Genomic DNA, 25,222 nt, shown 5'->3' with positions numbered 1-25,222 from the left:
CTGATACTCTCAATTGACCCATATTGCAGGATTTCCACATTTTATGTAGATTGAGATTTTAATCTTCATGCAACACCACTGCACTATAAAAGTATTTTATAGTATAAGACATGTTCATTGTAAACACCAATCCAAACCTTTAATCTCAGCTGCAGCTATATGTTCCTATGCAGGCAGAACTGTTCAGTATGTGCTGTGGAAGTCACATGATTCCCCTGAGAGGGACTTGCAGCCATTCTGAGCTAATATGGTATTCTCCGACGGTCTCGTTGTGCCAAGCAGTGATTTGCCTGTAGTGGTTTAAATTCTGTTATATGTAAATGCACACAGTTAGACAATTTTTTTCCAGACAGGTCCACATACTGGTGCACATCTGTGCGTAACTTCTACATAATTCTGCAGCTGAAAGCATCTTACATCCTGCACAACAACACACAAATGAATCATAATTATTTCACAGTGCAGTAATGTCCTGTGAAAACGTGCTGATAGCCAGTCCACTGAGTCGCTGTGCACGCAGATATGATGAAAAATCAGTGCAAAGTAATATTCATGCATGCGTTCACACAGAAGAATTTATTTATCTGATGGATATTTTTCAGCTAAAGTTGAAACACAAACTTTTAACATTTTTTGACTTACAACAAAATGTGAATTAAGTTCAGCAACTTGACAAACTTACCTGTCAGTGAACTGAGGAAGGACAACCATTTTTAAAAGATGATATGTACAGAGCTGTTCTTTGCTGACAGAATTCATTATAACGCGCTCCACACAGACATTTAAGACAGTCATTTGACTTTTATACAGAACATTTTGCGCTTGCTTTGTTTCTGACAATCACAATATTTTTTTTTTTAGTGAAAAGACTGGATCTGACAATTACAAGCAGTCATTTCTATAAGTTATTATTCATTTAATTTTTGAAACGCCTCATCTGCAAGCAAAATCAAAGAACAATAATCCTTTCCACCTACCTGTCACAGACTATCATAATCAATCCTTCTACCAGTATTTACAAAGAATGCGTTGCACACTTCAACACTTGACCTGTTGCTTCAGTCAAAAAGTCACTTCACACTTTCTTGTGACGATTCTTGCCGCTTCCAGTTATTCCTCATGAGAAAAATGATTAAAAAAGGTTCTAAAAGATGCATTTGGGTTTCTTTCTCATGGAACCTAAATCCTGACTCAATTTATAAGAGAACAAAATCAAAGCAAAAATTCAATCTAAAGAATTTATCCATTAAAGAAGATTATCGTGCTCTTTTAAACAAAAATAAATATTGGACACATTATCCTTACAGACAAAGAGGACTTCCTTCTTCAAATTTTATGCTATATTTTCTTATTCTATTGTTTATTTCATTTTCCTTTTTTTCCTTTTAATGTTAAAATGTTTTTTAAATGCTTTCTCTACACCCAGCAGCAATGCTTCAATGTTTTGGGTAAAACACCCAGTTTTGTATATTAAATGAGCAACACAAATAAGCTTTCTTTACCTTTCTCATCTGTGCATATTGTACATCACTGCATGTGAAACGGGGTGCAGATGTGTGGATGACAACAACTTACTCAGAGATCTCAATCTCTAGTCTCTAAGGGTCACTGTCCTGCAGGTTGTAAGTGCTTCCCTGCTCCAGTGCACCTGATTAAAATGGATTCTGCAGTTTTATGTGAAGTTCTGCACAGTGACCAATACATTTAAAGTTCAAGTGTGATGAAGCAGGGAAACATGTAAAACCTGCGCACAATGGCCATTAAGGGCTGGAGTTTGACATCCTTGAAGTAACTGATGAAGGTGATCCCGAGCTACTTTCACTGAAACACACCACGAACTGAATTTCATACAACACACAGTTAACAACGCTCATTCACATTTAGAGTCATCGCTCTGCTTCTGCATGAGGGCAAATCAAAAACATTACTAATCAAGTTAATGCTATGAATATATGTATCTCTAATTACATATATACAACATAATAATTTAACCTTCTTTAACTGTATTATCAATGTAAATTCAGTCAAAGTTTGCTTATCATAACAGGATAGGAGATTTTATACAAAAAGGACATAAAAGGCATGAAAAATGGATTTGATTAACAAATGTAAATCCTTTGATATTTTATCAATATTTCCTTTGGCGTCATTTTTTTTTTTTTTTTAACACAATCATTTACACATAATAAAGTTTTCTTGAAGATGTGAGCGTCCGTCTTCACGGCTGTCTTAGTGTGGCAAACATTAAAGCTCATCATCGAGTGGCACGATTCACTGGTCTTCTAAATCCCTCCGTTGAAACCTCGGTGAATAAAACGCAGAGGGTGATAAATGCTGCACTTCTGTGTCATAAAATCACTGAATGAGTACCACATAGAAGTGCCCACTGCTAGGAACACACACAACGCAAGCATGTCTCACTATGGCAACAGCAGCAAAGGTTTAATGCTGCAGTGGTGCCCCCTCATACAGGATGCGCACACACACACACACACACACACACACACACACACACACACACACACACAGACGCTAAAAAGCACCACTTATATTTTAAATGATTTACTCATTCACACTATCTTGGTTTTTGTTTTTTTTCCTCAGTTCCAAAACCAATAAATATTAGTTTGCAGGTGGGAGATTAAGAGAGATTTCTATTATTGTATGCAGCAGTAAAAATCATGAAATGTGCAGTTTTTTTTGCTTGTTTTTTTTTTCTTCCCACATCTTTTTCCTCTCGGCTTGTCTTGTTGGCCATGGTGAACAATGATCTCAAGCACAACGCACAATCACAAAGTGTTTTTGTGGTCCGGTATGTCTTAGTTAGACACTGGTTTCCTCTCCTCCATGTAGATATCTGCAGTACTGCACCTGTTCCTCCAAACACACTCCGTCGGTAGAGCTGATGTGACCACCTCTCTGTGGTCTGAAAGATAACTGCAGGGTTTGTCTGCTCTTGGTGGGTCTGCTTTTTCCTGTTCCGTTGCTGTAGGACACGACCAGTCTGCGGTTCTCCTCAGGTGCAGTGGCGCAGGATGAGCCGCTGTTGGCTTTGTTGAGGCGAGGTGAGTCACTGCTTGGCTCGCTGGCGTTGTTGTCATGGAGATCGGGCAGATTGCCAGTGGCGATACTGCCGCTCTTAATGTGCGGGGTGTGGCTGTGGGTGTGGCGGTACTCTTCATCAATATCCTTCCCCAGTTTCCATCTCTTCCACTTTTTCAGCATCTCTGACTGCACCTGAGAGAAGGTCGGACAGGAAAGAGAGAGAGAGAGAGAGAGAGACAGAGAGAGAGAGAGAGAGAGAGAGAGAGACAGAGAGAGAGCAGATATCTATAATGTCAATTAAATAAGACAGAAAGCACTTCATTAGATCGATTGTAGCCAAAGACCAAGATTTGCAGATTGCTATTGTTGGATTTGGCCTGTAACCGAGATTAAAATGGAATTTGAGAGATTAAACTTCTGGAGATAAAAAAAGAAAAAATAAATGTTTGCAACAGGAGCACTGAGAATGAAAAATGTATATTTTCAAAAGGAAATAGGAAGCAACTTCAACAATAGCAAAGATGAAATGTTTTAAATCAAACTGCCTCACCTCCTTATTGACAAAGCAGTATAGGATAGCAACCAGCAGGCCCTGAAATGAGAAATTAACACAAAAAGTACAACTTTTCATTACTTCCAACTAATAACCAAACATATAACATGACCCAACTTTCCACATGTAGCTGCATATTTATTATGTTTATCAGGGAGGTTTAAACAGGGCCGCGCACAAGCAGCTTTTTCTTTTGAACATCACTGTTATATGGAGGCCTTATTGATGCGTAATTACATCATGAAAAGAGAGTTGCAGCTGCGCCTCTCCAGGTGAGAGGAGTTTACACGGTCAGTCTGTGCCTGGGTGGGCTCTTTGTGTTTGCTCTGTGATAGTAGAAGTCGAAGACATCATTCATTCTTCTAAATATCAGCAAATCCAGTTCACAAAGTTTTCCGATGTTTTTGGGTTCAACACACCTGATTCAAATTAAAGGCTTAATACCAAGCTTCTGCAGAATGTGACAACACACTGTTGAAGATACATTTAATGTGAATCCTGTGTGTTAGAGCAGGTAAGCATGTGAAAACGGCAGGAGAGCGGAGCTCGAGTCTGGTATTGTGTCAGGGATTGCTCCACTTGTGTGGCTCTGGTAAAAAGAAAAGGGAGAAAAAGCAAACTGGACTATATTCAACAGCTAATTCTAACAGCTTAAACAAAACACTCCTGCACTACTTTTCTAAAAACATTTTATGTCTTGACAGAAATGTTTTCAATTCCGACTGATTCAGAGACTTTCAGGCTTAAAAGTTAGAGTCGGAGCAGTTTTACTATGAGGCATAGTCGTACTTGCATCGCTGATCTGCTCATCAATGCAGCAGACCATTTGGGTGACTATTCCCTTTGAATTGTTTCACTATGATTAGCTCTGAACTCAGTTGGCTCAACCTGGCCATCATGTTAGCTTTGGTGATTTGGTTTGGTGATTTAAGGTGGAGAGAATAGGGAGATAGCTAATACCCACTTCCTCTGTTTTAGCTGAGCTTTTCTATTTTTTAGTTTAATATAGTCTTTCAGTACTGTCTAAAACTGTCCCCGATTCAAAATGTGATGATTATAATTCTCAAAAGAAGGTCCCAAATCCTCAAGAGGTGGACAACTGCAGAGCACAGGAGAACCAGCTCTTCATACGCGTAACATTTAAAACTCAGTCCTGACTGTTCTCCCAGGCAGTTTCACAGCTTGAATGAGGTGACAAAAGAATGCAGAAGAGTGTTGGCCAGAAGAGTAAACAACTCTCAAGGTCTGAATACATGAACGACAGCTTATAAGAATGGAACTCCCCACGGATCAGTCAGAGCTGAAAAAACCAAAAACCAAACAAAACAACACAAACTGATGACATCAGATGAGAGAAGACAAACCCGATGAACCAAGAAAAGGAAGTTACCTTCTATATAAACACTTTGCTGGCTTTCCTGGATGCATTGCTTTGCAGAATAAAACTATGAATGAATCAGAATATGTTTTTCATTAAAATCAATGCACACTTTGTGAGTTGTCCGCTTCTCAATTTGAATGACTCAAGTCCAAAATTTTGAGACACATCAATGTGTTTGTCCAGCACTTGCTTTATGTCACTGTATTGGTATATATCTCGACGTGTAAGATAAACCCAGTACTGTTGTGTACACTCAACATATGGTAATATTTTTGGAATTCTACAAGAGTTTTATTCATATTATTAAGTGTATTCTGTTTTATTACACTTATGATTTCGAAAAGTATATTTAGGTGCAAACTTGAAGAAAACTGACTTTGCCTTAAAAATAGTCATGTACAAAAGGTCTTATTCTTTACTTTAGTTTATGTTAATGTGAACGTTCAGTTCAGAAACAGTTCTGCCCAGCGTCTTGTGTCAGCGTGAACCCTGCAGCTGCGCTTGTGCGCTGATGACATCACCGCATGTGCTCACTCCTGAGAGTCGGCACAGCGTGGCTAATTGTTCACGGTTGCTAAAGGGCTGCAAGGGTTGTAGACCCACACAAAATAATGTTTTCATTCACCAACAGCTCCCTACAAGTTAGTGCGTCACTGACAAGTGAGGCCATTGGTTCTGTGTGTGGGTTCAGGTTTAATATGGAAGAAAATACTTGTCTTTTAGTTAAGTTGTAACTCAAGCTAATAAGCTAAGTGACAGTCTACTGCTGTGAAATTAAGATTGGCTAATACTGCCTAGTTAATGTGGAATATGTTCAGTTATCATTAAGTTGGATATTATGAGAGGATTTTGTTTATTTTAGAAAACCACAACTCATGTATCCCCTGTGCATTTACCTTTTGAAACTCAGAATACTGAACATAAAAAGCAACCATACTGCCCCATCGTTTCTGAGTTTATCACCTCCATCTATGCCTATGTAGCCACCATAGACTGTACATAAAAAAATAGACGGAGCCTCCATGACATCACCCATAGGTTTCTGAAGAGCTGAATTGAAGCTCGATGGAAGGTTCCTACCATCGCCATCTTGGCAGAGGCATGCGTGTCTTCTCACCCGGAAAATACAAATATGGGCAAAGAGGTGGAGCTGAGAGGGGGGCTGTAAGCGTCATGGTGGATGATTGACATCGAGCGAGCTCCAAGCTTTCTGTAGCTAAGAGCTAACCCAGAGATAACGGGAGCTAACCAACTAACGGAGGGAAGCGGGCAAAAACTAAGTCACGTTATTAGCTGGCTAAAAACCGCGGTTGTTCTACGTTCTTCTTACTTGAAGCAGGAGATCGGGTACCTGTCAGTCAAAAGGACACGCCCCTAAATATGCCGAACTTCAAGATGAAATTACTTTTACATGGGCGAGTTAGAAAAAAAATCACTCCCTCCACAGTTGTCATGAAGGTAAACTCGACCTCTTAAACCGACAATGGATTTTTGAACCAGGCTGTAAACATGTTTATTTCTGCTGTGAAGTTGGTCTTTTTAACATGGGAGTCTATAAGGATTTGAACTGTTTTGCAGCCAACGCCTAGTGGATGAAGGGGGAATTGCAGTTTTATGCACTTTCACATAGGCTTGACTTTTAACTGCCGGAGGTTGCAGCTTGGTAGCCACCTAGCTAAAGAAACACCCTGGCCTTAAGTAGTGTTCACTCTAGGTTGAGTGTGGAGATAAATACAGCTTACAGTCCATAGAAGTCAGCTATCTCCCCTACAAGTCAACTAAGATACAAAGTGAGAAAAAAGAAAACGACTTAATGTGTCGTAACTGCTGAGAAAAACATAATAAATGGTGTTTTTGGTATTGGTCCCAGACCTGAAAAGAGTTGAAAAGAAGGTCACAGAAGAGGCGAATAAGGCGGAGCATGGAGCCTTTTGGAACAGATTCGTCTATGACGAAGGTAAAGAGGATGGCGTGAATCCCAAGCAGGGGTATGAGGGTCAGGGTGGACTTCGCTAGTCTGAAGAGGATGGAGAAAATATAAACAGTAAAGAACCTGTGAGGTTATAAACATTTTGGAGTAAAGTTAAAACTGTTTGATACGGAGTGTTAGGGCCACTGAAGAAAAAAAAATCTCAGAATTCGGACTTTTTTCTCAGAATTTTTTTTCTTCAGTGGCTATAATACTCTTCTGTAGTTTGATAAGCAAAACTTTTGCAAAGAAAATGAAATGCAAAGCAGTCAAATTTTTTTTCTAACATTTTAAATTGGCTTGTCAGTTCATCTTCAACACTCTCATTCATGTCAATCTGCCTTGTTGTCCTTATTTTAATGAAACATGAAAAACTCACCTGAATTTGTAGTCCGTGTATCTCATCTGGTGGGCTCTAAGTTTAGACATCAGAATTTTAATAATTCGGATGAATATGACGAAGTTAATCTGAAATAAGACAAGAGGAAATATTAAAATGGAATAAATAACAAGAAAATGCTAAATTTATTTTACTAGGTTGTTGTTTTGTAACTCCAACTTTAAAGTAGATCTACGTGACTTTCTGACCTTAAAAACACACTACAGAACTTAAACCATTTTCCCCGTCTCACTCCCCCTATCGACAGCTAATTTGGCATCAATCTTGCATCATACCTGACCTGTTTAACTCTCTCCAGCCTGTAAAAGACGAACTTTCGATGACACTTGTTTTTTTTATATTCTCTTTTTTGATTTTCTTTCGTTTCCTTGCTGATTCAGAGACGTTGTGTGTTCAAAGCAGACAGTTCTTTATAATACCATGAAGTGCAACTGCGGTAACGTCATGTCACGTTCCAGATGTAAAAGTTGTACCATGCAGTTTCACATCCTAGGGATGTTGTTGGGTAGCAGCAGCTCCAGAAATGCACATTATATATGTCACTGTGTCATCAAACAAGTCCAGAAAGTGGAGGTTTAAGGTCAAAAAGTAACATAATGCGTCTTTAAAAGTTTGTGTTAAAATGTATTGGCAACCTTTAAGAGCTTGCAGTGCAACAATGGAAGGACAGGAAGTTGTCTTCTTTCTTATTGGATAGTTTGATTTGTCATCATCCAATCAGATAGCAGTAGAAAGAAGGGGTCAAAAAATCAGCATCTGCAACTTCTGAGTATTGCATATAGTGTTTTGCTTTGCTCAAATGAAAAGATGTTTGCAACAACGCTTGTATTTTATTTTCAATTTAATTCAAATATTTTTTAAATCATGCAAATCCTTTACTGCATATCACCACACTTCAATTTCTGAGGCATATAAATTCAAATTTACTAAATTACAGTTTAGTGAAAAGAGATACTGCTTTTGAATTATGGGTGATAATAATAATAATAATAATAATAATAATAATAATAATAATAATAATAATAATAATAATAATAATAATAATAATAATAATAAAAACCACACCTCCCACACATGTACATACTCTATAGAAAACACCTGATTACAGGGATTGCATCAAATGGTTCAACGTAATAAAAAATTTTCAGGTCCCATCATGATTATTTTTATGATTCTCTTGTACCACAGTTCTAAAGCAACGGCAGGATTTAATTTTATAAATACAATATATCCTTTTTTGTCAATTTCAACTAATTGTAGTGACAACTTTCCCCCCGTGTTTAATGGAAAGGTGCCAATGCACTTGAGCACCACTGCCGTTGCTCAACAACATTCTAAGGCTGAGAATTGTTAGATGATACCTCTGAAAAATTCTGCTGAAGTACAGTGGAGGATCTTTAAGTCTCTTTGAAGATTATGGAATCTGACATATTTCACATACTGACAATGATGTCTGCATAACTTCAGAAAACTGAAAGTTTACTTGTACTCTTTTTGTATAAATTGTAACCCAAAAGGCAGTTTTTTAATCACAGACCTTTCAACTACCCATAAATCAAGTCCATGCATTCTTCTATCCTTCCATGCTTCCACGCATCCATTCAGGCGGTGATGCATGTTGAAGGGGCATTTTGTGATTTCTTCAGGATGCACACAGCCGAGCCCTGGGAGCTAAGACTCAGTCACCCCTAGCGAGATGACTCCAATACCCTGGTGTTATTTCTTTAAATTGCATTAGCTTGAATTGCACTTTTTCAGACCCTCCCCTGAAACCAGTTTGCTTTGAGGGACACTACCAGACTCTAAATGTAGTTTTTGTTGTTTAATGTGTTCATTGGTAGGAGATCTCAAAATATCACTGTGTCGACAGATGTGTCTCCCCACAATACAAGCTTTTCCAAGTACTCTCTCACACAGCCGAGACAGACACAGTGATCTAGAGCATGAGCCTGTCTGATAGAAGAAAACACACATTATTACAACAGTCCAGTTAACGAAGCTCCATGTTTGATTAGGTGTGTATCTTACCACAAACGATCCACTTGTGTGAATGTGTGTAATTAAGTGCATGAAAGCAAAGTTTCCTTTAGTGTAAATGTGTGTGTGTGAACAGTTCATGTGAACAACAGTTGAACTCCAACATTGTCAGGATTGAGCTAGGACTGTTGTGAGATGTAGTCTGTTACATAAAAGCCGTATCTGTGTCAGTCATGTGTGCACACTGAGCTCTGGGCTGCAGTGTAACAGCATCAAGGACGTGTATGGATATTTCTGAATACTTTGTGTGTCTGTGTGTGTGTGTGTGTGTGTGTGTGTGTGTGTGTGTGTGTGAGAGCATGTGTATTCTGCATGACTTCACTAGACTTGGCAGAAATAATCTGCACTTGTGTTTTTAAGTGGGTCCATTCATAATGTTGTTTGTCTCTATGGGAGCAGGAGGCAGGAAACACAACAGGAATTTCTCATGTATGATTGTGTGCATGAGTGTGTGTGTGTGTGTGTGTGTGTGTGTGTGTGTGTGTGTATTTAGAAACATCCATTTAAGCGAAAACCAAAGATATTAAGTGATTAATAGTCCACAAGCATGTTAATGAAGTTATTTTATTTCAGTGAAATGAGGCTGAAATTAAATTGCAGCATTTTTATTGCAAACATCTGTATTCTTTGAGTTCCACAACAAGCCCCAACACAAATTTTAAGTGCTCATGTGGTGGTTTTAATGATCAAAGATGACATTTTCTAGGGAATGTCTGTATTTTTTTTGTTCATTCGGGGCTCCAGAAGTCAGCTGCCAGGAATAGCAATTTGTTCTCTGGCAGCTTAGAATGAAAAGAATAAAGAAAAATTTAGATGGTTTCATTCAAATAGATTTTCATTGGTGGAATATGTATGTCTCACAAAGCTGGTTCCGACCGTTGTGTTTATGGCTTCTCATTACTCTTTGCAGATATTTAGCACAAGTATAGAAATGGGTGTTTGAATAGTTATCTCTTCATTGTAACAATGCTGCTTGGCTACAAATCTTATACTGTTGGAAAGCCTGAATCCCTTTTGAACGGAGGCACATTTGTAAGAAAAATGCATATGTTAGATGAGTTGTAGGGCTGAGTATGTGGAATGTGACCATAAAAACTTGCAAATAATACACTATTAAAAATTGTATACTTCTTCGCACAACAATAAATTTTAAAAAATTTTGATTTTTCATTAATCATAGAGTATTATACTGTTATTTTTACTGGTCTCTGCAAAAGAAAATCCAAGACGAATCAAACCAAAACCCCCAAATCATGATAGTATACCTAAAAAATAGAAAGTGTTCTGCGCCTAATGGCCACAAACAAAGGAGGATGCTAATTATCATAGATTATGTAAAGTGCTCTTTTTGTTTTGACACCTTGTTAAGATGAAGAAAAAAAGTGTAAATTAAGGCCCAGTCTGACTTTCACTTCTAGCTTTTTAGAATAATAACAAAGATATTTAAGAGATTTTAGTATCATTTTGTGAAGACCTCTAATTAAAACATTAGAATTTTCTTGTGTAACTACATCCCTATTCAGAGCCAAACTATGCTAGCTTATGTGTTAATGTTAAAAGTAATTTGTAATTAACCTGGTGGAAGAAGAAATGAAATGAGACAATCTCACCAGATAAGCAAACAGTATAGGAGAACGGATGATCCACCAATATCCCATATTAATGTTTCTCTCCCAGCACCTAGACAGACACAAAGATGTGTATTACTTTGCAACGTATTCACATTACTGTGATTCTTTCTAAACAGTAAACAATATGAAATCTGACACAAAAACGACTGATAAAACTGTGACATTTAAAGATTTTATGTGAACTTACTCTTCATTCTCATACAGATATTTCACCGTGATCCATGGTACCACAAATATTAACGGTGCACCTGAAATGAACAAAGATGTCATTAGAGGTGCGTTTGTGGTGGATCATTTGATCCAAAGCAGCATCTGTGGTACATGTGAATGATTTTATTATCTTAGTGCTCAAGGCAACTTTAAACGTAATTTTCTTATCATTCCAAGGTTCAAATATTAAGGTAACTACTTCAATTCTCATCATTGCAAAAAAGAGTAATTAAACACTCTTGAGGTAAAGATGTTGGGTCCGTCTCCATCTTTGTCCGAGCTTGAATAAAGATAGACGTCGTCCTTCCTTTGAATATATTAGTCCTTCAGGATAGTGTGTAATGTCGTGCTAAGATCTGTCTGCTGGTTTGTTTAATAACCTGACACAAGCATAATATGTTTTTCCCTTTGTGTCATAATAATTGTCAATTAAGTTGTTATATTAGAATATCAGAGAGAGTACTTGATATGATAATTAATCTGTTTGAATTTATTTTTGTGATTAAAAAGATGTTTGAACTCCAGACATAAAATCTCAAACAGTCAAACACAAATGCTGCACTTCAGATTAATATTAATGATAATATCTGTGTCTTTTTTGCTAAGAAAACATCTTATACATCCGTAAAACATTGTATGGTTCATTTCTTTTTCAGCTATGCATTTGGGATATGAAGATATCTAACTGTTTTAACTCTGAGGAGGAAATCTACAGATTTCAGATGCATCAAAGTGTGTTTACAGGACTTTGGGTCAAAAAAAGAAAAAAAAACCTTCTGTCCATACAGAGGATGTTTTAATGTAGTGTTGACTCAAATTTTTGAAAAAGGACAAAACATGCATCACATCTAAAACACTGTCGAATTGTTACATAACCACCATAAAAGAACAAAACAAAACAAAAAAAGAAAAACAGTTTGTCCTTTAAAAACAAAAACAAAACAAAAACATATATATATATATATATATATATATATATATATATATATATATATATATATATATAACAATCCAGCAATCTGACTAATCTGAGTAATTATAGTTCGTTTATATGCTTTAGTTATTTAGCTGCACATGCTTTTCGCTCATCAGCTTCGAACCTCAGATTGTTTGCTTAATAAACTCTTCAGCTGAGCTCAGAGCTGATCATTGTGAAACTAGATCCCAATAGAGTAGAAAAAAAATGTCAACATGGTATTGTGTCTTCCATTTGATATGATCAAGAAAGTGCCACACATTTTTTTGTTTGTTTCTATGACAAAGGTGTCCCGAAAACAACATCTTCCCTTTTAGTGTGGCGTAATGGAATGGAAGACATGAATGAGAACAATTAATGAGTTTGTAACAATTTGATCTCTTTCTTTTTCTTCTTTTTTTATGTATGTAGAAGGTACCATGTATAATAATGGACATTTAAATGTATATATGCCAGAATCAACCAGTTGCTGCTTTCCATTTGCACTTCCTGGTAGACCATGGAAATTAAAAGCAGTGACAAATATCATCCACACAATCCAACAGATTGTGAGAACATTGATGACATGTCTGATTCTACTTTAGCTGGCATTTGAGTTTTATTTTAAATATTTCAGATGTGTTATAGTCTTTAAAATCTGCCTTAATGATGTTCAAGGTGGCTGTCGCAGTTAAAGAAAGTTGTCAGCCGACGGTACAGCAAGGCTGAAAACATATTTGCTTTTTAACCTCAATGACTGGCTCCAATTTGAGCGTAATTGTTCACATTCCTGCTTGGTACAATGCTTGTTAGCAGAGGATTCCATTAAAGGTAAAAACCAAGTGATAAACATGGCGACAGCAGAGGAGCATTTGGTTTATTTTAAAATCAAGGCAGGAAAAAAAGACAGGAATGGTATTACCATACCATAGAGATAGTGTGTGGATGATGTGAACAGCATCTAAAACAAGCCCTCTGTGTCTTGTCTTCAAAACACTGTTGTTCTTTTCTGCTCCATACGTTGCCCCTGGCAGTTACTCACATTATATACTATCTTGCATATGAAAAATATGCATGGTATCCATGACAAACATGCATCCACATGATTAACAGTAGCTGTTCTGACCTTAGACCGATAAAGTAAATTAGAATACCATAATCACGATGTGAATACTATTTTTTATTTGTTTTCAAAATGGTTTATTCACACAAATTGAATGAAATACAAAAGAATGTTCATTAATAAAAGGAAACACATTTTTTCAACAGCAATGCTTCATTTAATGCCGTTTTGTTTATTTTAGAATTTGTGTAAATACTGAGATTTTGTGATATTTTCGTGAAACTTTACCGTATTCAATGGGCTAACAGCGTTACATTAAATATGTGACAAGCAGAACAGTGTTCAATTCTAGTTTTTCTCATTGTTTTTCCACAACAGCAATATATGTAAGTCTAGTCTTTGGTTTTACATTAGCTAAAATACATGTTTGTCTTAGACATTAATGGTTGAATTAGTTTATTATTTATTCTTGAATATGTGCTAGCAGCTAGAAAAAGCTAAATGTTGCTTCCTGTTAGCCAGCTAATCTGGGAGGTATTTGCCGGTCAGACAATAAGCTTTGGTTTTATGCTTGTGTTTGCAGTTTTAGTAGATTTTTTTTTACTTGTTAACACACTAAATGAGAGGGAATCAAAGAGCAAGAGGCTCACATTCCTGTCTTGTGAGATACGAGATTGACTTGCTGTTTAAACTTTCAAGCAATGGGTTAAACAGACCAAGGAGTATAGAAGTTATACTTCAGGCTTCTTGTGCAAAAGCTAAAACTTGGTGGCGCTAAGCTCAAGGCCAGTTTCTAGGGTGAACTAAGGTGTTCCAGTTTCAACATTGGCCATGCAGAGCATCTCTGTGACTCTGCTGTCACCTAATACACAGGAAATTTTCCTGTTCCTTACATTATCAATAAAAGCAAAGGATTTTTCTTTCTACTGATGATTTCGGTCTGAAATTTCATTCTCTATGGAGATGATCTGACAAAAGAATCTGAGAGTAACTTTTCTTTATATTCCAAATTACCTAGTTACCACTAATTGCCTGATAAAAAGCAACCATAAATTGTTAGATTTTTCAATGTGAAGTGCTTCCAGCAGCTACAATAAATGTGGAGTGTTCTGAAAAAAGATGTAGTATGCAGTAATTGCATTCAAGGCAGAAGCATGGACTTGCATATACTCTCAACTCATTGGGAACCACTGAAAAAAGCCCCAATGATCACAAGGGAGAAAAAGCACATTGTTCCCTCTACAGGTATATATTTTTGTTTTAAAGGTCAGAATACTGCTGTTCTTCAAAAATCTGTCTTCCCACTCAAGGTACAGTTGGCGTCCAAATTCATGCTCTGCACTTCATAAAAACTGTATCCTACACTCAGACCTATTTTAGCATGCATACACATCCCGGCTCCAGTTTGAGCGTTTCTTCTTGGACTAAAGCTTTATCCAGGTATTCGCTATGTTTCCCCTTTAAGAATTTTATGGTTTGCTCTCAGATCATTTTTAAATGCCCCTGTATAAATGACTTAAAGCCTCCACACTTTAACATTATCAGGCTGTATTTGTCCAAATATTAAAACTCACAAATATATTAAGTCTTATAGGATTATCCCATAAAAGTAATCCTGTGGTGTGATGTGTGTATAAGCTGGAATGTGTCCCGACAATTGTCTCCAAAACAGGTTGGAGCTGACAATCACACGTATGAAACACATTCAATATTTACAACCAAAAATCTGTGTTCATGCCTCTTTCTTCCAGTCTTTTTTTACTTAAGGATTTTTTCTGTTAACAATAATCCCAAAACTGCAATCATTCCTTTGTCTTGTATGTCTTCTTCCATGCTGGATGTTGCTATGTTTCTTCTTCTTCATTTTTATAACGGTATATTTGATCAGTCCAAGATTTCTGGCTCGGAGGACTAGATTCTTCATCAGCTGCAGGACAGAATCTTTATATGTGACGTGCTGTAATGAGCTTTTTTGTCTAGCCACATGTGAGGGCGATAAAAAAAATCTCCTTAGATTTAGAAAATCTAAAGTTTGAGTTCTTACCCCATCCAATGGCCAGGTAGATGTAGAAGTATTTCTTCTCACGAAACACAGTGATGACCAGGAGGCTGTGCAGGTAGATTCCTTCCACCAGCAGCCAGTAATTGTTGGCCATTACGCTGTACTGCATCATTACCATGGCACCGCGACACCACGTCACAGCCTGACACACAAGGCAAATGTGAAGCAAAGAAATAAAATCAAATGTCTTCAGCTTGTCATTTCACAAAATGATTGAATGTTTATTGGATCCAACAGAGTATTTGGAAAAAAATATTCTCTGTAAACTCATTTGAGTAAGACTGTGTGTCTCCAGGCTCTCACTTGCATCACCTGTATATGTTTTATTTGTTGTTTTTTGTTACTGGATGATGTGAACTGAAGAAGTCAAATTAACATGAGAACTGACTGCGCTGCAGATGTGGAGCTGCTGTATATTCTTGTTTAGATTGAAACAAATGATAACGAAAGCAGCTTTGTGGTAAAACTGCTTCAATAAATTGATTTCTGGACAACAGAAACTTATTATTAGTATTTCTGATGTGGCTTATTTACACCCACACAATCAATGCAAAATGTTTACTTGTTAAATTGCAAACCCTGTATGGTAGATTGATTTAAAGCAGAACTGCATAAATTTAGGAAATTTCAGAGTTTCTGTGCTTCTGACATTTGCTATGCATTCTTCTGACATTGAACTTAAAATTGTGTTTCTTGCTCATTTTGATGACACACTGGCATTTCTTATGCAAACTCCTACAACCAAAATTGCCCTGCAACATCACAAGACTGAAAAACTGCTCTTCCCAACTTTTCCTCAGTCTGGGGCATCAGTTGACAACTGGATTTTGTTATGAGGCACCACATTCCAGCAGGCTGGGTAATATGGGAAGCCCCCAGTTGGCAAGGCCATCCCATCCAGGAATTAGCCTTTTTATATACTTTTGACATAAAATTTCATTTATATAACAGCTATTTTATTGTTGTACTAAATTACCAAATCTGTTCCTGTTTGTGTTCTTCAGGCTCTGAGAAAACTGATATCTCAAGATATTTGAAAGTTGTGTTTGTGTGTATGTATATTAAATCTTTGTGCATATTTCAAATCTTGTGATAACTTAAAGGATGCACAATATGTTATTGTGATAATTTGTGTAGAGTCATTCGCTACCTTTAGTCTGTCATTTTATTATAAAGTCTAATTATTTGTTGAGATTACTAGACTGGTTTAACCATTCACAAATTAATTTTCTGTTTTTATATGTCGGTCACAGCCCAGAATCAGATAAAATTTTAAGCTAAATATTGCAAAAGTTGTTTTTTTTAATCACAGGAAAATAGATGGTAAATACTGACATAAACTTCTTCAAATTTAAGTAAAATATTGAATTATTAATCTAAAATTTGGCTTCTTATAAATTCAAACTTCACTTGATAAATGGGGCTTATATTGTTTGAATGCCGATCTGGTTGTGGTGTTCTGGAGCCAGGAATGCATTCCAGCAACTGCATATTAACACATTGGCTTTTGTGAACTTGCATCATTGGTTCTTTCATCAAAGAAACCCAAAAAACACATTCCCAGATGAGGCTAGGAAAAGAATGAGAAAGGGGCAGAGCAAGTGATAAGACTGACTTTTACTGGCTGGAGAGAGTTCAGAGAAGTGACAGGATGCAAGAGGATGCCGAAGTAGCCTTTGTTAGGGCACATCAAAGAACAACAAATCTGCTTAAGTTCATTAGCACATTCAATTATTCTTTTTTATTATTTTTGCTTTTAAATTTCTTTTTAATAATAGTTTTAAAGTAGGACTTTATTTTCATTCCAGCAAAACTATATGAAGTCATTTAGCAGCTCAGGACAGTAAGAGTAGCAAAGCGATTTGTAAATAATCAGTATTTAAATCATTTCCAGTTATTGGCAATGTTATGGTGTTAGACCTTCATCAGGAAAACTTGGAATACAGGAATAGAAGCTGACAAGCATGAAGTAAGCGTGACCCTTATTACTTGGATACTTATAATTACTTTTCTAACATTTTAATTATAACTTGGTGGCTTTTTAAGTGAAGCACTGTGAACATTTCTCAGGATACATGTTTCTGTGATGGAAACAAGCTGTATATGAAGACATTCATGGTGTGTGCAGTGTGGTCTGTGTGTGTGCTCTCACTGGTATGTTGACCCAGGCTTGTTTCTGGGTGTCAGCGCTGCTTCTCGGGTCCAGTGTCTGGGTCAGTAGGGCATCTTTAACCAGAATGGACACGGCTCTCAGGATGAAGGAAGCAAACAGGTTCATATGGATGTTGTTCCTCATGCAGTGGAGCTTCCTAATGCAGAGAGGTCAGTGAGTAACAAAATGTGTTGCTACATACACCAAGAGTGTAAAACTCTGGTCTTCCAGAGCTGTTTTAGATGTTTCTCTGCTCCAACACACCTGATTAAAATCAAATGGTTCCAATAATTTTTTGTAAAGTTCTGTATAATAGCACATTAATTTCAGCTGGGTGTGCCGAAGCACAGAAATAATCTGCAGGACAGCAGTACCCGATGATGATGAAGATTTATCTCTCCAGCTTCTCAAGACTTATCTTCTGTTTATATCTTGTATTCTAAACCTGTTTTTTTTTTTTTGTCATCATTCCCTTTTAAATTGTATTATTCTATTCTACAGTCATTTAGCAGACGCTTTTATCCAAAGCGACTGACATATGAGTGAGAACAACACAAGCACGAAATCAAACAGTAGAGGACATCGTAGGCAGGTGCTAGTGGACTGTCCAGTTGGACACAGGTCCTTCCATGAAGTGCTACAGACTTTTATTTTTGTTTACTCCCTTCCCACCCCATAATATCACCTATGTTATAATACAAATTATAGAGATAGAATTAATACCATAAGTTTGTTGCAAAGAACTGGTCTAAGTTATCCAAATTTCCAACAAATATAGCTATACTAAGTGTTGAAGTGCTCCTTGAAGAGCTTCAGCTTGCTCTTAAAAGTAGACAGGGACTCTGCAGAATTTGATTCCACCATCGTGTCACAACAGAGGAAAAGAGTTTGGCTAGTGATTTAGTCCCATGTATTGGTGGTAACACGAGGCATCTTTCACTGGTGGAACGTAGCTGTCGAGAGGGAGTGTAGGCCTGGATTAAGGAGTGTAGGTAGATGGGAGCTGTTTGAGTTATTGTTTTGTAAGCCAGAAGCAAAGCTTTAAATGTGATGCGTGCTGCGACTGGAAGCCAATGAAGTGCGATTAGCAGCGGACTGACACGAGCTCATTTGGGTTGGTTGAAAATCAGACGCGCTGTGGCATTCTGGATCATCTGCAGAGGTTTGATAGAGCATAGAGGCAGACCTGCCAGTAGGGAATTGCAGTAATCGATGCGTGAGATGACCAGAGCCTGAGTCGTGTGTTCTGTCAGGTACGGTCTGATTCTCTTAATGTTGTAGAGAGCACATCAGCAAGTACGGGCAACCGAGGCAACATGGACCTTAAAGGTCACCTGGTCATCCACCATGCCACCAAGATTCCAGGCAGCAGACGTAAGAACAAGTGTGATAGAGTCAAGCTTTACACTTAATTGCAGATATAAGGAAGGATTGGACAATGAGCTCTGTCTTGGACAGATTGAGCAGAAGGTGGCAAGCCTTCATCCATGCAGAGATATCAGCAAGGCAAGCTGATATTCTCATTGAGACGGTTGTGTCATCCGGAGGAAAGGAGATGAAAAGCTGAGTGTCATCAGCGAAACAGTGATAGGAGAAGAGAGCTTATGACTGCACCAAGTGAGGAGGTGTATAGTGAGAAGAGAAGAGGGCCGAGCACCGACCCTTGAGGCACCCCTGTTTTCAACTCATGTGAGCTGGACACTTCTCCTCGCCAGGATACTCTGACGGATCTTCCTGAAAGGTAGGATGAGAACCAGGAGAGGACAGATCCATTGATGCCAAGCTCAGAGGGTGTGGAGAGGAGAATCTGATGGTTCACTGTGTCAAAAGCAGCAGACAGGCTCAGGAGTATCAGGACTGAGGATTGACCAGTGGATCTGGCAAGCCGGAGGGAATCGGTAACAGACAGGAGAGCAGTTTCAGTGGAATGGCCTTGCCTAAAGCTAGACTGATATGAATCAAAAAGGTTTTCATCATGGAGGAACTGCAAGACTTGGCTTAAAACTGCACGCTCTAGTAGTTTAGATAAGAACGGCACCAGTGAGACCGGCCGGTAGTTTTCAACCTGGGCTGGGTCGAGTGTGGGTTTCTTCAGCAGCGGTGTGACCCGAACTTGCATGAAGACTGAGGGAAAGACCCCAGATTCAAGAGAGGAGTTGATAATATGGGTCACTGCAGCTTTGATTGCAGGAGAAATGCTCTGCAGGACATTGGTAGGGACCGGATCAAGTGCACAGATACTGGGTTTAGAGTTTTGTAGAAGCTTTAGGACTTCATTCTCATTCAGAGTGTGGAAAGAGCAAAGTGAAGCACCACTAGCGGTGGGCTCAGTTGGTCAGGCTCAGAGAACTGATTACTGATGGTAGCAACCTTTTCGGTAAAAAAGGATGCAAACATTTCTGTAGTCAGCATGGCTGGTGGCTGAGCAGGTGGTGGAGAGAGAAGAGAGTTAAAGGCCATGAACAGCTGTCGTGCATTAGGAGCATTGCAGCTCTTGTTCTGTTAGAAGTTTATCTTGGCAGCATTTAGGCTGGATGTGAAGAGTGAGAGTTTAAGTCAGTACTCTGACAAGTCAGTGAGTTCATTAGATTTGCCCCACTTTCTTTCTGCTGCCCTAAGACCTTGAGACCTGTTCTGTGACGTCTTAGAACCTCCGTGAGCCATGGACTGGGTGGATTCTGTCTGGCTGGTTTAGACAGCAGAGGACAGAGTTTGTCAAAAGAGGAGGCAAGAGAGGAGCAGAGTGTTTCTGTAGCCTCATTAACAGACAGTAAGGAGAAGTCTGAGTCAGAGGGGAGGGTAGAGATAACCTCGTCAGGCAGTTGTGCGGGGCTTAGAGATCTCAGGTTTCTGCGGTAGGAAACCATCCTTGGAGCCTCTTGAGCGCCATGCAAGAGAAGGGCTGAGAATTTGACCAGGAAGTGTTCTACTATTATTACTTTCTTTGCTGAGTTTCCAATTAATTTATTTATCCTTCCTTGCTTGTACATTTTACTCCTTAAGTCAGTCTCCTTGTTGCCCTACAGTTTTAATTGTTTCCTATTGTTCCTCTATAGTTTTTTGTTTGCTTTTAATCCTTTTGCATATCTGTACATTTTTATGATTATCACTTGGCTCAACTGCTGTCTGCCTTGGACAAGACACTGTTGAAAAGGTGATTTGTAATGTCAAGTATATTAACAATGATTAAATAAAAGTTTAATAATAAGAATTGGAAGAAGAAGATGGAAGAAAAACCTGTTTTTACTATATTGCTTTTTAAGTTTATTTTCTTCAATTTTTTTCTTTCTCCTGCCAAATTGCATCTTTTTTGCATCCTCCTGCCACTGAGTTGTTTATTTTTCTTGAAAGTGATATGCTTGGGATACCTGAAGCTGATGAGAATTCCCAGGGCCAGCAGGAGAGCTCCCAGCGAGAGCGAGTAGCCCACTGTGTACATGATTCGTAACTGATTGAGGATACGGCCATACTGCTGCTGCAAAACCAACACAGACAGATGCAATCACTTCTATGCACTGCATTCATACCCCGGACACACAAACACACATTTAAAAATAAATTGCAGACAAAATATGCACAAAAGGCCAAGAAGAGTATTTGAACAGATGGGAAGATTTTCACATGCCGCCATTTCAGATTGTGTCAGAGTTTGAAGTCACAGTTGTTGTCCAACCATCTGCCACCCTATGCAGCTTTGAATGTGGTAAAAGTTGATTCACAAGGCCAGCAGGCCCACACACAAACACACACATGATCACACAGTTTCATAGACAAGGACACACAAACACACTGTAGTGTTTATAGACACACCTCACCAGGGTCATCCTCGCATTCACTGGTATTCTTTGGTCCCCATTTACCATCTTCGCTGCAGACTCTGTAGACAAGACCCCGCTTAACTGTTCACACAGAAACACACACAGTTACATTTCTTATCAGGGTGGAAGGTGCATGATACCCACTACTATAAACAGACTAAAAAATTCAGCAACAAAATCAACAACCACAGAACATATTTGTGCTTGACAGAAGTTAAATAAAAACGTATCCGTTGCATCAATTTTTAATTTACACCTGTAGTTTGCACCATATTGTTTGGCTTTCAGAAGCCGAGGCTGATTCAACTTTGTAGCTTCCACATTTCAGATAGACATGAAAGCTACGAGCTGTGCAACATATATAGAGAGCAAAGTTACATACACAAACAGGAAAAACTCTAAAGTCCCCACATCAGAGCTTTTTCCAGAAGAAAATCCCCTCCAGGATCCAAGTCCACAGAAGATAACAGAAACAGGCCTGCCTGTACATTTGTTCATCGCCCACAAAATAGCTGGAACATGTTTGCAAAGATTGTACAGAGAAGGAGCTGCAGATTTTCTGCATATCATTGTTGCGATAAAACAATGCAAAATGTTTCCTGCTCCAAGACACACAACATTTTTTGTCACATCATGTGCTCGTGGTATTTATTAACTTATTTATTTTTAAAACAAAGGAGCACAGACAATGGAAAATTAAAAAAAAATCTATTGGATGTTTTCTGCTATTTGCAGCCTTTTTTTCTGTCTGACACATACACACACACACACACACACAAACACACACAAAGCAAAGAGGAAGTCAAGTCTACAGGAAAAACTATTGCCATGTCACATTTTCATGAACCAAAAGTTACGTACATGTAGTCCTTATGAAGCTTTTTTTGAACATTTTAATTTTTATTTTTACTTTCTTTTTTCTTTTATTTGAAATACTTTTGCATCATCTGTCTGTGTCAGCTTCATCAAACACTTCATTTAAGCACTTCAAGTACAAGGATAAAGGAAAACTGTCATCAGGTGAAATAATCCTGCTTTCACCTGAGAGAACTGAGCTCAGTGTGCAAGGTAATATTCTTTGTGGTGCTTTTAGACTCACATCTATCAAAGTTTTTACTATTATTGTGATAAAATCTTCAAAAGTTAGAATCCAACTGCATCTTCTTTTTAAGCATTATTATGTCCCTTCACATAATGTCTTAGTTGTTATTTATCCACAATATTATTCACATAAAACATCACATTACTGAAAGCAATTAAATACTTTCATAACCACTTGCTGTAAAACAACAGGTATCAGCTATATAAAAATATCATATAAGAGTTTTTAAGGGTGGTTATAATGAAATTGTCTAATTCCTGAATCACACACTAAAGCCTTGCTCGAACCAAAATGTTTCTGTGCAAAACTTTTTCTTCGACATTTATCTTCTTTATCGCTCGGTTTAAATAGTAATATTGTAACACCCCCCCCCCCCCCCCCCCACACACACACACACACACACACACACACACACACCCCACCACCTGCCTGGCCGCCGTAAAGGTTTAATCTATTAATCTATTGTCCTTCCTTTCCGACCCATTGAGGGAGAAATCTTAGTGCTCTCTGCTGAAGTTGTTGAGTTGTTGAACCACAATAGTAGTGTAAGTGTCGGGCTTTAACCAGGATTTGTTGCACAATCCTTAACTTCTACTTCATACCAACACATCTTGATGATCATCAGGCCTCCTGATTGTTCCTGTCCTTAAACTTAAGTTACTCTTTTATGTGTGTTAAGGTAGGAGTTAGCCAACGTTTTTCTTGCTAAAGTTACAGGTGTTAAGTACCGCTGTCCTGCATGAAGGAATGAGAGAAGCTAGTTGCTGTGTCAATTTCATGTGTTTATAAAAGACAATGTAATAATAATGGCAAGCAATTATAAATCCTGCTGCTGTGTGTGCATGTGTGTATAGCCTCATGATGTATCTGATAAGAGTAGCTATATCAATGATGACATCACTTAATAAATCTAAAACACATGGTTTGGGTATGTGGCATAGAGAATAATATATATACATATATATATATATATATATATATATATATATATATATATATATTCATTCATACAAAGTGAAAAAAGGAAATAAATCAAACTGATTTCTTGGTGTTGTGCACATGAAGTGTTTGCTAAATGAAAGGAATTTGGGGGAAAAAATAAAATCCAAATAAAAAAAGTTGTGATGGAGATAAAATGGTAAAAAATCAGAGGAATCCAATAATCATCCTGTCAGTGAATACATCCCAGCATTAACTACAGTTGTTTATCCCTTCTCAATATAAAATATCTAATAATTCAAATTTTCATCCTTTTTTTAGCAAACAATTCCATACCAAAACAAACTGTTTACACATACAGACCTTTGAGGTACCAAGGCAGGAACCAGGGACAGGAAACATTGACCGTGGTTCCTGGAAGTCCATCAGGCCAACAGGCGTACAAATCAAAGGTCCTGCTACACACCAACCCTGTAACAGAGAGCAGATCCATAAACCCTGTATTAGTCAAGCTTATTTTACACACATGCTTGCATCACATGGATACAGAGAGCAATACTCACCTGTTGCAGGGGGTGTGGCATTGATGTAGTTCAGACACTGGTCACTGTAGCTGCTCCACTGCTCCTTCACAAGCTCCAGAGAGTTGGCAGAGGAAACCTGCAGCAGGTGGGAAGATAGCAACAATACTATAGCCTTTTCCTTCTCGTTGACGATAGGTGATACAAGAGAGAGAGTGGATTAAAGCCAGATTCCATCCAGTCGCACCGTACCTTTGCGCAGCTGCAGAGCATGAGCAAGGCCAAGATGAGACACACCTGGGACATCCCACTGATGCTGGAAGGATGGGGATCGGTGGGGACCAGAACACAGAGGAAGCCCAAAACATGAGGCAGTCTCAGCCTTATTTCTCCCTGCGGCATAAACAGGCAATATGGAGTCTTGCTATGTGAGTGTGTGTCCATGTGATGAATTGTTCGAGCAGGAGCTGAAATATGGATTATATGAAACATGGTGGCATCAAGAATCAATGAAATGAAAGTAAATAATTAGTGTTGGTCACATTTACAACAAACATATCAAAGCTGTTAAATAAGAACCGAGCAATTCCACATTGGCTAATTAAAAAAAAAAAAAAAAAAAAATCCAGATAAATACATATTTTATAAAACAGCTTGAGTTAGTTCCACATTTCATTGCATCACATTGCTTGTCACACTGTAATGAAGTATTACTAAACATTAAACAGTTATGCAGTGTACACACTAAGGCATCTCTTGTTCCTTCTATTTTTTACATCCATCTGAAAGCACAATCAGAGAATAGTTGTAATATTGTATTGGGAAGCAGAAAAACTCCAGACTCCAGAAATGTGTACTACAAGCAGATCACTCAGCCAAGATGGCTTTGCATGTGCTGACTCAAAAAATAACCAAAAAAAATAAAAAATCAGACTGAGATAACTAGTGGTGGTGGGTAGTTAAGCCACAAGGAAATAAACTAACTTTGTATATGATGTCTTGTTAGAATCATTTATTTGCTCCAAGGAAATATGTTATTTATATGATGCCTTTGTTTTTATTTTATATTATTTTATATGTTTAGTATTGATGGCCAAATTAGTTATCTTGGCTCATTTAATGTCCTGCACAATAAAAGTGAGCAGCAGTTTTGTTTTTAAGAGTGCTCAGCATGTCATCTGTAAAGGGAGGAGGAACAACTGTTTATTGTTTGGGAAGTTTTTGTTGTTATTAATAATTATTGTTGCCATGACCATAAATGCAGATTTTATAGATGCAACAAGTTATCTGAATTTGGCAAAAGCTTTTTTTTTTGCACGAGACAAACTTTAAATGTTCCTTATTTTCTGTTCTAAATGTGTCATGTAATACATTTTAACCTAAC

The 25,222-nt window shown here is 37.8% G+C and overlaps 1 protein-coding gene across 1 annotated transcript; it reads right to left on the bottom strand.

The window, feature by feature from the left end:
- Positions 1-620: 620 nt before the first annotated feature.
- On the bottom strand, positions 621-24,205 carry gcgrb (glucagon receptor b). The gene is made up of 13 exons (XM_079264622.1): positions 24,091-24,205; positions 23,881-23,977; positions 23,681-23,788; positions 21,269-21,357; positions 20,827-20,933; positions 17,459-17,615; positions 15,289-15,448; positions 11,204-11,264; positions 10,996-11,065; positions 7,328-7,416; positions 6,852-6,996; positions 3,596-3,637; positions 621-3,237 (listed from the first exon to the last, which is right to left on the bottom strand). Exons 1-13 carry the CDS (start codon positions 24,142-24,144, stop codon positions 2,824-2,826), a joined length of 1,593 nt encoding a protein of 530 aa, XP_079120748.1. The 5' UTR covers positions 24,145-24,205; the 3' UTR covers positions 621-2,823.
- Between the last annotated feature and the right edge of the window lie 1,017 nt (positions 24,206-25,222).

This window comes from Telmatherina bonti, assembly GCF_933228915.1.
Source record: "Telmatherina bonti genome assembly, chromosome: 3".
In the NCBI taxonomy this organism is placed as follows: domain Eukaryota; kingdom Metazoa; phylum Chordata; class Actinopteri; order Atheriniformes; family Telmatherinidae; genus Telmatherina; species Telmatherina bonti.
This window is presented reverse-complemented; position numbering and strand designations above follow the sequence as displayed.